Source organism: Apus apus, chromosome 3 (assembly GCF_020740795.1).
Source record: "Apus apus isolate bApuApu2 chromosome 3, bApuApu2.pri.cur, whole genome shotgun sequence".
NCBI lineage: Eukaryota > Metazoa > Chordata > Aves > Apodiformes > Apodidae > Apus > Apus apus.
Window position 1 is genome coordinate 29761383 of NC_067284.1, and position 16885 is coordinate 29778267.

Genomic DNA, 16885 nt, shown 5'->3' on the forward strand with positions numbered 1-16885 from the left:
GCAAAGTACTTGGAAGAAAGATCTATTGAGGGTTATACCAAGTAGATGAACCCAACCAGGCTCAGAAAAATCTTTGGATTGAAAAGAGTAGAAGACTCTTTGAGTGTTATGAGCATATGGATCACCATAACCAGTCTTAGAACAGAGCAGCATGAAGCAGACAAATGGCAGAACACATCAAATTTTATACTGAGGGCGCCTAAGGGGGCTGTAATTTTTTTTTTTTTTCACAACATATTATGAAAAAATAATGTGAGAGGACCAGTTCTAAGGTTCCACAAATTTCTGGACTTCTATGAACTTGTTTTTTATTTTTATTAAATAGAAGGACTAAAAATTAATAAATATGTCATGCATTTGGAAGGTCAGTTGTTTCCCTCAGAGTCTTTGATGCCAGAACAAAATATTTAGAAAACAGAGAATGTTCTAATGCTGTAATTGGATTAATTTAGAAGTTCACATAGCATCTTTCTGGATAACAAAAAAACAAACAAATAAACAAAAAACAATTAAAGGCTGTATTTCTTAGTATGTATAAATGGTTACTGGTGACACTCAAATAATGTTCTTATAAGAAAATAAAGGCTAGCATAAAAATGTCAAAAAACAGGTTCTCTCTTCAGTTAGTTAAAATCAATCCACTTGGTTAAGTGCGCAATCTTAGCTCTTAGATTAGTATCTTAGTTTAAGAATTTTCTCACTTGAAAAAAAGGGATTATCAGTCATTACATATAGAGAGAGAGAAAAAAAAATATGCAAATTTCTATGTAAATGTTTAACAGCTGCAGCAATCTACTAAATACTTATCAATACATTGATATTCTTCATTTCCTTAAAGGAAATTACTTTTTTTCCTTTCTTGACAATATTAGCTGTTCCAATTTGAAGTACATAAAGTACCTTCATTTTTTAAAAAAATACAACTCAGAAATAATTTAAAAAATAAAACTCCAGACATCTTTGTTGCTTTTTTTGACTTCTGAATGTCTTTTTTTGTTTTGGTTTGGTTTTGGGTTTTTTTTTTAAGTGTTTATTTAATAATTTTAGTTTTCTTACCATACAGCAGCAGCTGTGTTTTAAACAGAATAAAACACAAAAAAACCACAAAGTGAACACTAAGGAACTCTCACATCTTACCCAAAAGGTTCTAAGACTAAAAATCTGATGGATGTCCAAGTGCATTCTAGATGAGACCAGTAAAGAAGACATTATTCCATTTATAAAATATTCATAGGCTGACAGTGCACATGCTTATTTGATCTTGACTGTCTTCTCAGTGAAGACGGGTTAGTAAAGACATCTTAAACAATTAAGTCCCTTAGAATTTTTAAAGAGCATCAAGTGAAAGAAGTTAACTCATGGTAGTAATAACTAAACTCATTGAGACAAATCACACACAACATTATTTTTTTGCTTTTTAACCATACTCTCATAAACTGGGACTGGGACAAAATTCTCTGCATGCTGAAGGTTGTGCAGAGATGTCAAGACAGCCGCAAGGAGATGTCCTTTTAATCAACCATAGTAACAAAGCCATTGAAAGACTATTTTGAGATCCACACTAAGAAGGAATGAGTGTTGTTCTGCTTTGTTATTGACAGAAACAAATAGTGATGAGGACTTCACATTCATTGAGTTCAGTTCCTCGTGTTGCAGGCAACCCCACCATAGTCTTTTCATACCTGTTTTTTTCTCCTGGACCATCTTACAATCATTTGCCTTTTCAAACAGCCTCATTATACTGGTAGCTCCAAGTCATTCTCAGAATAGCTAAGAAAGAGAATCTATGTATTTTTAAGTGCCGAGTTTCTACCTCAGAGCAAGAAAAGAACTTCATTCCCTAAATACAAGTTTTCTGCTTTATACTACAAAAACTGAACAAAACATCAAGAGCAGCTAGCTCGTCCTTTGAAATATATTGTTAGTCCTGCATATACTGATGATGCGTTCCAAGTTTGTTATCAATAATTTTCATAATGGTTCCATGCTACTGTTAAGGAGAACATTAAACAAAATTGATCCCAGCGCCAACTCTTTAAGAACTGGTCAAAATACATTGAAAAGGCAAGAAACAAACCCACAGTACTGTATAGAAGTTATGGGTAGTAAATGCTTCCTATGACAGGTTGACCAGCTATTTCAGGGAATGAATAAACCAGTAATTTTATTACAAAGTAATAAAGGTCTGAATATATCATGAATCCTAAAATTCTTCAGGCTAATTCTAATTAAACAATGTGACTTGTAACTCCCAGGCAGAGAGAAGAGATGCACCAATTAAAAGTCTGTACAGTTTTGATCAGTAAGCAAACAGAGATGTTGGCCTATGGAAAATCTTCAAGACACGTATTTTCAGTTTTTCACCAATAATACAACTGAGTTTTACATTTACTTTTTCAAAGATGAAAAGGTCCTCTTTATTAATATCCCAGAAAAGGGTGTTTTTACACTCTGATCAAAAAGCATTAAAATACAAGACGTGCTTTTTAGGGTTTAACATATTTTTGATTCAACAATCCATTATAAACAGGATATACACAGAAAGAGATCACTAGTTCACCAGCAGCTTATTGGCTAAACACTTCTTGTACACAGTGATAACCAAATGGAAAACATATTTATTGCTTACCACTACCAATGCTACCTATTACTAATCAACTTGTACTCATAGATTTGTCTCCTACATTCCAAACATGACAGCATTAAAGATGGGGTGGAGTTACAGTTTTTTGTTTGGTTTTGATTGTTTCTTTAAACAGAAACTTATCTCAATAATGAAATATTTCTTATTTTCTTTCTCATCACTTCCTGTAACTGTCAGTCCTGTGTCATTTTTGTAAATATAAAACTGCTACAGAATAAAAATTTTTGTTCTCCAGCCTTCTATGGATTCTGACAGGGAGTTAATCTCTTAGGAAGGACGTAATCTTCAAAGATTTCAGAAAGACACAGCAGTTGAAACTAGGCCTGAAAAAAGCCTATGATACTGCACTTTACATTGTCATCATTTTAATTATTAGAAAGTCTACAGTAGGCATTTTAAAGTGATGCTCATGGTTTTCTCAGAGTCTTATTCGGCTGTAGTCTGCTTAACTCAGGAACCCATCCACATGTTTGAGACATACTTGTTGCAGACAAAAATTGAACAGGAATGCAACAATACCAGTCATTTTAGAAGAGACCCACCTGGCTGCATAGAGACAAGATTACTGAGTTGAGATTTCATGAACATTCACTATTAAACTTCACTTTAAGAGTGATCACTGATTCAGTGATGAAGCAAATATTTGTTTAAGAGTAACTCAAAATTGCTTGTGCAGAAGCCTGAGAAGCCAATGTGTTATGCAGGCATTAGAAAAGAAATACTGACTAATGGAGGAATAATGCAAATCCAGTGGATACAAAGCTACAGACAGGCTCCTAGAGCCTGTCAATATCAATTTGATAAAAACAAAACAAAACAAACCTACTTTGAAGAAGCCTTGGAAGTGAAGGAACCCCAAGGGCTTTATTACGAACAAAATATTAAACTACATCACATTACATTGATACTATGCAAAATAATAATAATCCAAGAAATCATCTATTTGTGTACAGTTGGATGGTACAACAGGGAAGAGTTTACAGACATGTGTTGACTCTTTAAGCAACTGCCAGTTGAAAAATCTGATTCTGTAGCATTCAAGAAAAGAAACTAACCCTGAACAATGAGGATTTAATTCAAGAAGTGACAAGTGATCATCTGAATAATAATGTCCTTAACATAATTGTTTACTATTTTTAGGACAGATACTGACCTGAATGACTCTATAAAGAAACATCTGAAGTTTTCTATATACAATCTATGTCATTATACTGAAATAAACAGACTTCTTTGTTTATCTATAAGAGGTAACGTAATCAAACAAATCTATGCCAATGACATATTTTTATATATGTTCCTGAATAAGAAAGTTTTAACAATGAGCAAAATAATCTGAATGGAAAGTATGGTACTAGATTAAATTAATACTGAGAGCTCAAAGCAGTGCACAGTAAATAGAGAAATTTATATTATACTTACACATGCAACAAGGAGTATAAACTAAACAGAGGGCTGCATGGTATTAAGCAACATGAATTAATATACTATTATCTAAATTCAATCAGTAAAGCCAAAGGTTATTACAATTTTTTTTCTCATCTACATTTATCAAATTAGCATTGCTTTACTTTGGATTATTTACTTTAAATCCAGTAGGAAAGCACAGGCAGCTCTAGAAAAAGACAAAATAACCACTAGCAACTGATACAAAAATACCAAGTTGCCTTCTTTAAAACACTTGTATTCAAGACAACTGATAGGGTATTTAATTTTCCCCACCAGCATTAAAGGCGATATTTCTGAGTAGCCCAAAAATTAGTAAATTCCAGGCTAGTGAATGTAATTGTTTGTACTATATTCAATCTATCATGATTTGTTTTTAAAAAAATATAAAAAAAATCTTACCACAGCTTTGGCTGAACTTTCCTGCAAATCCCACAATAATATGTTATTATCAGCCAGTGAAATAATCTTTTTACCATCTCCCATTGGTTCCCACATAACACTGTAAAACAGAAGCAGAAAACGAAAAAACCACAGCTTAATATTAAAACTAGTCAGAATTTGCACTCTCTAGCCATTTTAACTCAGTGATTCTAACCTATCACAAAACACACGAAACCATATTCCTTATGGTTTTCTTCAGTTGAAATACATAATGTATTTTAAATGCAAAATCTACCTTTAACTAGCAATCCAGACGTTTTTACACATACTTGATTAACATTATTGCAGCATTGGTTACTTAAAAGCTATGTGATACAAAACTCAGACTTGCTTGTGTAATCTTTTAGTCCATGCTAACGTTCACGTTACATTCTCTCTCTTATGTGCTGTCCCCTCCAAATCTGTCAGAAAAAGAAATGCCACCCAGCTTCCCCAGATGCTAGCCTAACTGTAAAAAGGGAACTTCTCTAAATCCTCACTCCATTTGTCATCCATTCTGCATATTGGATCACACAACAATAATGCAAAACAGAGGTAAGTAATTGTAGAAGTGATTCTGCATACATACATAGAAAAGAATCAGTCCTTGATGTACACTTGAGCGCCTTAGCTTGAAACCTCAAAGGTCTCAATAAGTAACGTTGTGCATCTTTTTTGAAGGTGCACCAAAAATTGTAAGCCTTGTAATTGTAAGCTTTGATGCAAACCTCTTCTAGTTCAGCAGCTGTCATCGTGACTCAATTAACATGTACTTTTTATCTGTGATCCACCAGTTTTGTTGCTCTGTGAAGGAATGCAAGAAATCAGTCCTGATCTCTAGTTCTGCCTGTGAGAAGCAGCATATTCACGCCAGCCAGTATGGGCAGCACAGCTAAGTACATGCACTATAACCCTAAGAAATTTTTTTTGAGTTAACAGTAAAATTAAAAGAATAATACTTATTTGATGAGAATAGATTTTCATACCCAACATTTTATTTGAAATGTTGTGCAACCTCCCAGTTATGTCTTAGTGACAAAATATAGCTGAGACAGAGATCACAGCTTAGCATCAATAGTGACATGGAGAAACTTCGTGCTATCTCTAGACAAAAACTTAAGTTACTCAAAGGCATTTGATATGCTGTTCTTCTCCTTGGTGCATAGATGAAGAAATAACTCTTGAAGTTTGTCAAGAGTCAAATCTCCAGACACACACTTTTCTAGTTTGTTCAGCTTTTTCATTAATCAATTCATTATCTGGATTGAAGAGATAAAAGAAGGTTGCATGAGTAGATGCACCCTTGGATAAGTCAGCCCAACATTAGGCAGCCACTAATTATTTCCTAACTTGGTGCTGCACACTGTGCATGCTCCTATTTTATCCCAAATTTTGCATTACTCCTACTTCCTAAGACAGTGGGCATGACCTGGCTGGCCCCAGGTCTAAGTCATGGAACTCCATCTAATCTTACGGTATAAAACACAAGGAAAATAAACAATCCTGTTTTCCAAAGTGAAATTAGAAACAACCACATCATCACACAACTAAATGGGTAACTAAGCAATCTTCAAGCTGATTCTGATCACATTTGTTTATTTTAAGTCTATAAGTCTTCTTACATATTACTGTAAGTATAACTGGCATTTGGTGTAGATATATTTTTAATTACAGACAACGGAATGTGGTTTGACCAATTAACTCTTAAAGAGCTCTTCCAGCCAGAGAGAAACATTCTTTATGCCTGTTGATGTATTTGGCCCTGTCCTGCACTGATCATTGAACTCTGAGTTCAGTAAAAGCTGGATTTGAAGCACTTTATTTGTTGTTTTCAAACATAAGAAGAAATTTCATATCTTTGAGTGTCACTCAGCTTCAAGATACAGACTTTTTATAGCTGAAAACATTGTGCTAATTAGAGCCAATTATAACCCAGCTGACATACCTTCAAATGAAAAGGTCTCTCCACATTCACTCTGTCCTTGTGAGATGCCCATTTTCCTTCTATTTAATTTGTCTTTTATGAAAGTTTATTGTTTTATGGATGTGGTTGTAGTGAAAATTCAGATTTTATAATCTAAGCAAAGGTGTACTCAAATCACTCTTTCAGCTGTATTCTGTAGTCATGACTGAAAGTTAAGCATGAAATAACATGCAGAAGTGGGAAAAACATACCAGCAAGTGATAAACACTGGCTTTCAAAATTATAAATGTTAGAAATACTGAAGTTTTCATTTAGAACAATTTTCAGACACAGGAGAGGTTGTGATAATCTTGAAATAGGAAAATAGATAAACCAGGCAACACCATTTTCCTGAGTGTGCCAACAGTTGCTGATGCTTACAGTTTTTGGAAACGGACAAGATAATTGCCAAATTTACAGCTGCCACTCAGAAACAGAGTGTCAACTTCACTGCTGCTCTTTAGAGAATCTATAAACACCAGAGAAGCAAATATATTTGTTGTCTTTTACCCAATTTTGTTATCATCTGACTCCTGATGCTTCAAATTAGCTTTTAGCTAGTAGCTTTTGTTAAAAAAATTAAAACTTACAGAGAACATTTTCCTAGTAAAGAAAAAAGATAATTTAACATATTCACTCAAATACACACATGGAAGGACGATTACCTGTGTTTTATGCTGACAAGATAGTTAACACCATCATTTATTAACGTTCTCAAAATTTACAAATTAACAATTCAAAGTTCTCAATTATAGATTAAATAAGAATAAAGCAACATGCTAATGTTTTAATAGATGTGAACTCCAGTCAGCCATAATGTGTTGGACAAAACAAGCATTACCTACTGCTTCACCATAACTACAGAAGAGACAACCATCTATTTGTATAAGTGGAAAAGTTTTGCTAGACTGAACATGTTCACTACAAAATGGAAAACACCCAAACACTTGGTAACTCCACAGAACATCCTGCAGCCACCTTGTAGCCCATCAGAAAACTTTCTGTCATGAACCCAAATAGTCTGTCTTCTTTGCAGCAGAACTATTCAAATTTAAAGGTGACTCTGCTAATCTGGCAATTAGGGCATTACTCTAAGAGTAAAGAGATTAGACTGAGGACAATGTGGAACCCACAATTCTTACTCCTTATCCAAGTGCTCTACAGAGTGGCCACATTAATGGAAAACAGTTTTGACTATTTTGTAGCACATTGAAGTCTGTGCTGGTGAAAGCATATGTAAATTAAGCTGTGCCTCATAATTCTCAGTCACGGAGATAGATTTTGGCAACAGACTTCTCAAGACCCAGTAAAACAAGAACCATAGCTTCCCGAAAAAACTGACAGTTGAGTTTATTTTAAAATAAAAGGTGCCCTTTTGGCTAAGAGACTGCTGAGAAAAAGTTCTTAAGCTTGGAGGAAGTGATCCTTGAGTATTAAGCAGCTTTCTTGGACTTCTCTACCCTCTAGCACCCTATCACATGGGACTCACCCGAGCAGATACCTGAGTAGGCCAAAGTCTGCTCTCCTGAAGTCAAGGGCTGTAAGCTTCATTTTTACCCTTCTCCCTCCTCTCAGGATCTTGAACTCCACCATCTCATGTTTACTGCAGTCAAGGCTGCCTTTGACTTACACATTCACAACCATGTCTTCCTTCTTTCTAAGTGTGAGGGCCAGAAGAGCATCTCTCCTCATTGGCTCCTCTGTTACTCAGGTAAGTGGTTATTGATTCTCCCCAGGAACTGCCTGGACTGCTCTTGCCCTGCTGTGCTGGCCCTCCAGCAGATACCCATGTAATTAAAGTCCCCCACGAGGGCCAGGCCTTGCAAATATAAGGCTACTTCTAGCTGTTTGTAGAAAGCCTCACGTGACAAGGAATCACATGGTAAAGATGAAGTGCAATGGGTACAAGTTCCTCCTGGGTAGATTCCAACTGGATACAAGAAGAAAATTTTTCACATTGAGAACAGCCATTGGAATAATCTCTTCAGAGAACTGGTGGTTTCCCTAACATCACACACTTAAGATCCAGCTGACCAGGGTGCTAGGCCATCTTATCTAGACTGTGCTTTTGCCAAGAAAGGTTGAAACAGATGATCCTTGAGGTCCCTATCAACCTGGTATTCTGTAATTCATTATCTACTTGTTCTTCCTGAAGAGGTAGCCTACAGGAGACACCCATTACTGTGCCATCAGTAATGATCTGCTCTTTATTCCTTACTCACAAGCTCTCATTTGGCTCATCATCCATCCCCAGGTAGGGCACCATGAACTCCAGCAGATCTCTCACAGAGAGAACTCTCATGATCCAGGCCTGTCCTTCCTAAAAAGTCTCAGTACTATTATAATTTTTGTCTATTTTCTCTATCCAACCTGAGTAACTGACAAATTATCACATACATACAACAGATTTCATACTCTTTTAAGTGCTTTTAAATACAGTATTAATAACATCAGGGTACAAAACTCATGGCTTCCCCACTTCTCGTGATTTCCATTACACTGGAAACAGCAGCACTGGTTTGCTTTGGCGAGAGTACTATTGATAAAGACTAATTTATTAAGATAAAAAATGCACTCGTCATATAAGTTTTTCCAAAAAAACTCTCTATACTTCATCTTTTTCGCATCAGAAGTCTCTGATGAAGAATGTAAATGTGGAACAAACCAGGTGTGTATACATCAATCTTAAATGCTGATAATTTTTTATTCTGTTTGAAATTAATCAGCTTCACCACTATGTATCTTCTGATAGTGCTGAAATTTTGTGCATTATGTGAAGAAACTGAAAGGCCTACCATACAATTAGTATCAGCTCGGCATGTTACAAAACAAAAAAACCAAAAAACCTCTGGAGTTCAGTTTATATGCCAGTCCACGCAACTGGCTCTCCTGACCCTATGAAAGGAAACTCTATATCAGATGGATATCCTTCCTCACAATTATATTTCTACTACCGGGACAATATAGTATTAAGTGTTAAGATAAGATTTTCCATATAAAAAAAGTTATGACTGCATTTACTACATACCATTGCTGTAAAGCATATATATCAGCATATATATCAGTTAACAGACCATATAGTAAAGACCATATGATCCTACTACAAGGTGTCACTTTCAGATTTAAATTAGTTAGATAGAAAAAATTTAAAAGTTTTTAATTGTTTTGCTGTTTTTTTTTAATAAAACACTAAGGCAGAATTTTAACATCTATTTTCTGATGTCTACAGGATTACCATCATCACGACAGGAAACCTAAGTGGCACCTTAATGCAATGTGGAAGTGTAATGGTTACTAAAAACACCATTTTCACTTTTCTTTTGAGTCTCAGATTCTCTTACTTCTTGGCTTTTTTCCTTGAGACAACGTTTAGGATGCTTGGGGTATTTTTTTACATACTATTTTAAAGGCCAAGAAGATTAAGTAAAAAACTTCTGGACCTCATTTCCAGAATGCACCTACCTGTCTTCAGGGTAGCAATTGCAAATGTGGGTAACTTTCATCAGGTGACTTTGTAAATTAACGCAATGATATGTTATGCAGTGTCTTATGTATCTTAAATAAACTTTAATTCAACCTGAAAGGACTGTTACAGCAAATTTGTACTGTACTTTCATAGAAAATAGACCTTAATGACGTTGCTCCATACTATGTAATCACACAGCAAAAGAAGAGATGATACTTGTCAGTACTCTATTTGTATACCTTAGATGAAATACCAAAAAAAAAAAATTCCTTAAAAAAAAAAAAAAGTCAGTAGACATAGCTCATTTATAACAACTTCCGCATTTGTGAATTCAAAACTCTAGTTTAATATTTAGTGATAAACATCCCTGAGTTTTTGGAACATTTGCAACTTCTAAAGAAAATTGCAATTTCTCTTCCTCTCCATTTTCTCTTAGATGTGGCAATATTTGCACGTATCTTGAGGTTTTCACTCTGGAATTAATTCACTTGAGAATTTTGCACTTGAAATCTTTGCATTTTGGCTCACAGAAGGATGTACACAAAGTATAAAAAAGTCTTCAGCTTAAACCAAAGAGAGCAATTAATAGGCCTGTTTGTTTGCCTAATTTAAGCATCTGCTTAATTTTCTGAATTTATCTATGTTATACAAGAATTTGAGTGAAAACTCTGATGGGTCCCAGATTCAAAGCTTAGATGCAGTAGACAATCTCAGTAACTGAAAGCAAATAGTTATGCTTAATTTTTAAAGACATTAACTCATGCAATCCAAACAAAATAGACCTGTAGAAAAGCCCACTTCTTTTTCACTTGCCTGTAATGTCTTGGAAATCAGATTTTTGTTAAAGGTTCTGTAAAGACTAGACAATTATTTCAGAAGATCTTGAGCAGAAGCAGCACAGTATTCAGACACATGTGAGGAAATTTTAAGATTTTAGTCACAATCAATTGGAAATGCTATTTTGATCTTGATTCACAGATGAGAACTGGTATTTAGTATGTCCCTGCTTGTTTTTAGTAAGGAATTTTAGGCGTATTTGAGCATAGAATCCATAAAGGAGATGAGATAAAGGTAAGAAAATACAGGATTGGTTCTTCTTAATGCCAGTAACAACTGAGTAAAACCAATACTTGACACACCAGACCTGGAAAAGTATCTCCCCTTACTTTCTCTAGTACATGATACTAGAAACTGAAAAAACTGAGAAATAATTTTTCAACTATCAGGTTTTCTTAATGGAAAAGAAAAACAATACATGAAGATAAACTTTAATGAAAAGAAGATAAGAAATAAAGCAGAGCAGGGAAAATATTAACAAAAGTACAAGTAAAGCCCTGAGGTAGGCAGTGATGACAGAGTTCATAATCAGTTGCATTTTCAAGACAGCTTTGCTTTTTACTTTTCCTTTAAATTACAGTCAAATCTCAATTACTTACTATCTGCAATCCAGATCCATAAATGTTGTGATGCACCTGTGCTATGGGTGCTGAGACACATAAAATATCTCCCTGTGAAGTACTATCTAGAATTACAGAAGTTCACACTAAGAGCCAGAGAGGCAGAGATCAACATTACACACTGCATCTCTAAACTCTGTGGTCAACTACAGCACTTTCTCTGCCCAGCATATGAAGGTGTGATGAAAGCCTAGTTTATGCTTTTTAGTCTTCATTATTTATTTGAAGAATGCATTCTGACTAATTTTCAAGGTTAACTTGAAAAAAATTAAGTCGATCAAATCTAGAATGTGCAATTTCAAAATCTAACAAGAGTTAAAACTTTTCCACCCTGAATGAGGGTAGGGTTTGTGATACACTGCACTGCTGTGTTCTGTGGATTCAATAACCTCCTTAAAGTGCATGTGGTCTGCCATTGTTTTGCAAGTAAAATGAATACGATTGTGCTCTAATGGCAAGACAAATGACAAAACCAGAAGTAAGTGTTACCCTTCTTATTGCAAGTCTGTAACGCCAGACCACTGCTTATCTCATACAAAGCAATTGTGTAAACCAGCATATTAGTCTTAGATTGAAGTCTGACAAGTATTTACACTGCAAAGGAAACGGCTTTTCTGATTTATGGTTGGTTCTAACAACAATTGTACCCTAAGCGTCTCAAGTAGTTTCTTATTTTTCTAAACATCTGAAATGTCTAATAAGAAAGAATATTTAAAGTTACTATTCACAGTCAACACACCACTCAGTGGGACATGGCCTGTTCAGTGACACATATTTGGCATAGAACTTTTATTTTACTCATTTGTGTGGGCTGTTTGCACCATGATTGAGGCTGAGATGGAAAAGCCTGCCCTAGAACAAGAGTCTCTTAACTCGGCTGTGTTTCCTGAGATGATGTCAGGGGTACTAATGTCAAGTATTTTGTTTATATCTTTTATCTCTCTGTAAGACATTTTCAATCTTTACATGTACATATACACACATACTTAAGATAATGGGTATTAAATGGTAGCAGGAATTCATGAGCACTAGTACTGAACAAAGTCAGATGACAGGAGACAGAAAATTGCACATCAACTTGCTCCAAGCTCTATAAAGAGGAAAAAACTGATTCAGAAATTCACATCCCAATATAAAACACTGATATGCCCCCTATTTCTCCTCTCATGATTTTCTCCTCTGATAGCATCCCAGCATCAGAAAGAAACAGATTATGGAGAATTCCAAGACAAAAAGTACAAAACTTTAGGAGTAAAAGGTGAATATTAAAACAAACAAAAAAATAAATACATGAAACTAATTATCAAAAGGTTTCAACAATAAAAAGGCAATTGTTTAATCAAAGAGTTATAAAGAGAACTATTCATATGAAAATGAGTAGCAAAGAATTCAGAGACACTGCTATGAAGAAATATAATATTCAGGAAACTGAGATTTTAGGAAAAAGAAGCCTAGAGAACATGCTTTTGAATACACTGATATGTCCAGTCTTGTCCAAGAACATCTAATAAATATTACCTTCTATTTAATTCTGGGGTTTTTTTCATTGAAATTTAATCTACAAGGCTCAAACTAGAAATCAGTGGCTAGAAATGGATGCTTGAAACTTACTGGACAATGTATGAAAATTAAAAATTAACTGAATTAACTATCATTTTTAATGTCTACTTCTTTTTTCTTACTAACTAGCTATTGAATAGTAATTTTTATGAAGCCAGATTTTGAAGAGAAACAGACTGATTTTAAGTATTGTTCATTTTGATATAATTTAAAATTACTTGTACCAGAATATTTATCTTTGATGAGATTATGATGGATACCTTACACAGCAGGTGTCTGAATACAGAATCCAAAGACGCCCTTCTTACTCTCTTGTAAGACCCTTACAGCAATATCTGACACTGATGTTGCATTATCCTTGTTCAGTTACAGTTCAGAGTTGTCATATTTCGTTTACAAAAATCTGCTCTGTTATTCCACATTTTTTTCTTAAAATTCTCTAATAATTGTGAAAGGGACTGTACAGCTTGCACGATCACCTCCTACACAGTACTCTTTCTGACAGACAGGCATTCCTGGGACTAGAGCAGACCATATTCTTGTGGTTTCAACCTTTCCTACCCATGGAAGAAGGTCAGGTGGTCCCAAAATTATGTCAAACAACATTGTAGTTTGTAAATTATGGACTGAGCATATTGACATTTCTTTGCCCTGCATGTGTTTGGGAAGCAGTGGGAACATGTCATATACATACCCATAAAGGAAAGAACTTGCAAATACACAATAGACAAATTTAACTTTCTTTTAATTAACAGAAAGGAAAGGGAAACAAACCTCTGTAATACCTTCTGCAGTAATGCAGCTCTCCTTGCCTTTTCTTAGGCAACACAAAAAAGTAGCTAAACAGACACCATATAACAGAATGAATTCTCAGCCTTATCATGCCATAAATTACTTGCATTTATGTCAAATCAGTTAGTGAAGACTGAAACAACAAGGACCAAAGTGCAACATCAAATTTATATTCCATAAAAAACTGAATGCTAAGTATGATACCTTTGTGCAACAAAGGTTTTAGATGGGGGCAGGTGGGGAGAAAAACATTAAAACAGTACACAGGCTGTTACTCCATATGTGTTTGTAGGACTAAAATAAATGTTTTTAATCTATAAAACATCTGGGACTAAAAACCCAATTTGTATCTTTTTTTTTTTTTTTTTTTAAAGAGTTAATAGTTTTAAAGTGTATAGCCTAGCTTCTACAATGTAAATCTGCACAAAACTAATAGCACAGGTCTATCCTTTAGGCTTTTTTCTAGGAGTATAAAATATGCAGAATCCTACCAGGCCATATTGCCATGGGCTGTGTTGTCAAGGTGACAGAGTAGCTCCAGGGTTTGAGTGTTGCTTGATGAATCATCAGGGGATTCATGACTGCCTGATTCCAATTCCTTCGGCATCCTCCAAACAGCAGCACATGTCATGACTTTAGTGTCTGAAGCTAAGCAATAGAGAATAATGTCAACAGATCATTGTATGGGAGACATATTTTGTATACAGGGCATCAACATTTACACAAATCTATAAGCAATGCACATCTGCTGTTTAAAATATTTAAAAATATTATACCAAGATGAATTCAAAGAATGCAGAATGTAGATACAGACACAGACCTCGAGTAAGCAGTCAAGTTGCTGCAAAACTCATAATTAGCATGCATTTAATGTGCTTCTCCCTGTTCAAAGGCAAAATTTAGTGCTCATGAAAATATAACTCTTCAGGAGGCAAGTTTTCTAAGCTTCATTCCCCATATTGATGTTAATGAAAATGACCCACGAGTTACACTGCTCAATTCATTAACAATAAAGATTTAGACATCATTTTAACCTTTTCCTTTTCAGGGCTATCTTCAGTTGAATCTATAGCATTATGTTGTGTTCTTTACTACCAGTAATTGTTTATTACAAAATTAAGATTTCCATGTAAGTACATCCTCTAATTCTAGCACATAAAAACAGCTTCCAAAAGACAAATTGAACTTAAGACACATTTAGCAAAATATTACAATGCATGAGGAACAAGCCAACTGTAGATTGAGGAGAAAATACCATATGGTCTACGCACATATGGCATTGCCCATCATCCAATATAGCAATTTGTAGCAGTGCAAAATGGGAGGAGACCAGAGCAGCATTGCATATGTTCACGTTGTTCCAACTGCTGGTCCAGGGTTCACAGAAGACAAATAAGTCAGTATGATGCACTACAGCAGTAACAGAACCCAGCCACAACCAGGTCAGGTAACAGCAAGGGGGTGGCTGCCTGCTGGATGATGTGGTAAATGGTAAGGCCAGCAATGAACGACATGCTTTCTGTTCTGAGGTCATTTTGCATGCCTTTCTCACAGTTCTGTCTCCACGTACATTTTAGCTGATTTTAGTGCAGGGTGCCTGATTACAGAGCCATGAGCAGATGTGATCAACTTAGACCAGTGAAAAGGAAAATGGGACCAATTGTAATAAGCGTGTTTTCCAGAGGAAGGATGGTAACTCTGAAAAAAAGCCTTCTTAGGTAAAAATTATGTAATGGGGGGGGGGGGGGGGGGGGGGGGGGGGGGAGTCTATTAAAGAATGTCAGTCTGGATGTTCTACATGCAAAAAAGGCACCCAAACAAGAGAAAACAGGACAAAAGGCAAATTATGTATAGTCATACGTAGCAAGCAAGCCCAAAATGCAGATGTCTTTAAAAAGTAGCCATATTAAATAAAAACCTTAGGTAAATAGGTCAAAACAGTAACAGTAAAAGGCCATTTCTGTGAGGAGAGAGGAGGAAGAGGACTTTAAATTGAAGCACAGAATTCAGAACACAAGCACTGGGTATTCTATTCATTGTGCTAAATACAAAATGTATCTATGATGCACATAACTTTTCTACAGTAATTTGGCATGTACAAGATGAAAACAGTATCAGAAGACCATACATCTAAAGATGATGGATAATCCCTTATTTACTAACACTTACTTGAACATTTACTAATTGTAGGGCATGCTAACTGAAGAGCTATTTCCAAATAATTTGATCCAAACCTAAATACTCTAAATCCACATGCCCCTGAATGAAGAGGAGGAAGCAGCAGCAACACACAGCATGCCCTGTACATCATACAAACAATAAATAACCTAAACTGAAAGTGCAATATAGTTTAAGAAGGAGAAATACATCAAATGTATCACCTTGATAGTATTCTGTCATACATTCAATAAAAAAACCCATAATATGCATATCAAGTGTGAGCATTTCCACTATCACCAAGATCTATACAGAGAACTACAAAAGCAAATAATAGAAAACAAACTACAGGTTTCTCAAACCACTATTCCTCTCAGCACAGAATCAAAAATCAAGACAGCCTTGAAAAGCTATTTTAGCTTCTTATATAAACTGGAATATTTTTAAATTCTGATAGTGTTTTCCCATTAATAACTTTTTTAAAAAGAATGTTTCTTGGACAATCAGATTTCCAGATTGGAAATCCTAAAACAACTAAACAAGCACTGGTTTGAAGACTGAGGAGAGCTGAAGAAAGAAAAGAAAGTATGCATCCCCTAGAAATTTCAAGTGACCCAGGCTTCTATAACACTTTGGCATTTTGAAAATTACCACCAATGAAATGAATCTGCTTGTACTTTTAATCTGTGCAGCAACTCTACAGAGATTTTATATTTGTTTTCAAATTATTACTACAGATGCTGCTAAGGATTATGTACCTTGATACTTCAGGCAGAAGAGATTTGATTGAGTAGTGAAAAAAAGTTCCATATTTCCAAGTTTTGCAGACCTATGTCATTCTGTGCAGCGCAGCATACAGCATTCTCTATGGAAAGCTGTTCATCTGCTGGGATATTGTAATGTGTATTGGATGCCATGTGCTCTTCCAGAACATAAGAGAAGCTGATTTTTTGAAATGTAATTTGACTGGAGTAGACTTT

General features: G+C 35.1%; 1 protein-coding gene across 2 annotated transcripts in view; it reads right to left on the reverse strand.

The window, feature by feature from the left end:
* The window catches only part of EIPR1 (EARP complex and GARP complex interacting protein 1), a 106780-nt gene that overhangs the window by 51420 nt on the left and 38475 nt on the right, over nt 1-16885 (reverse strand). For both annotated transcript variants that reach the window (XM_051613957.1, XM_051613956.1), the window contains exons 4-5: nt 14240-14396; nt 4490-4589 (exon numbers count right to left, since the gene is read on the reverse strand). In XM_051613957.1, the coding sequence (XP_051469917.1) occupies nt 4490-4589; nt 14240-14396 (257 nt within the window). The remainder of the gene's footprint in view (nt 1-4489; nt 4590-14239; nt 14397-16885) is intronic.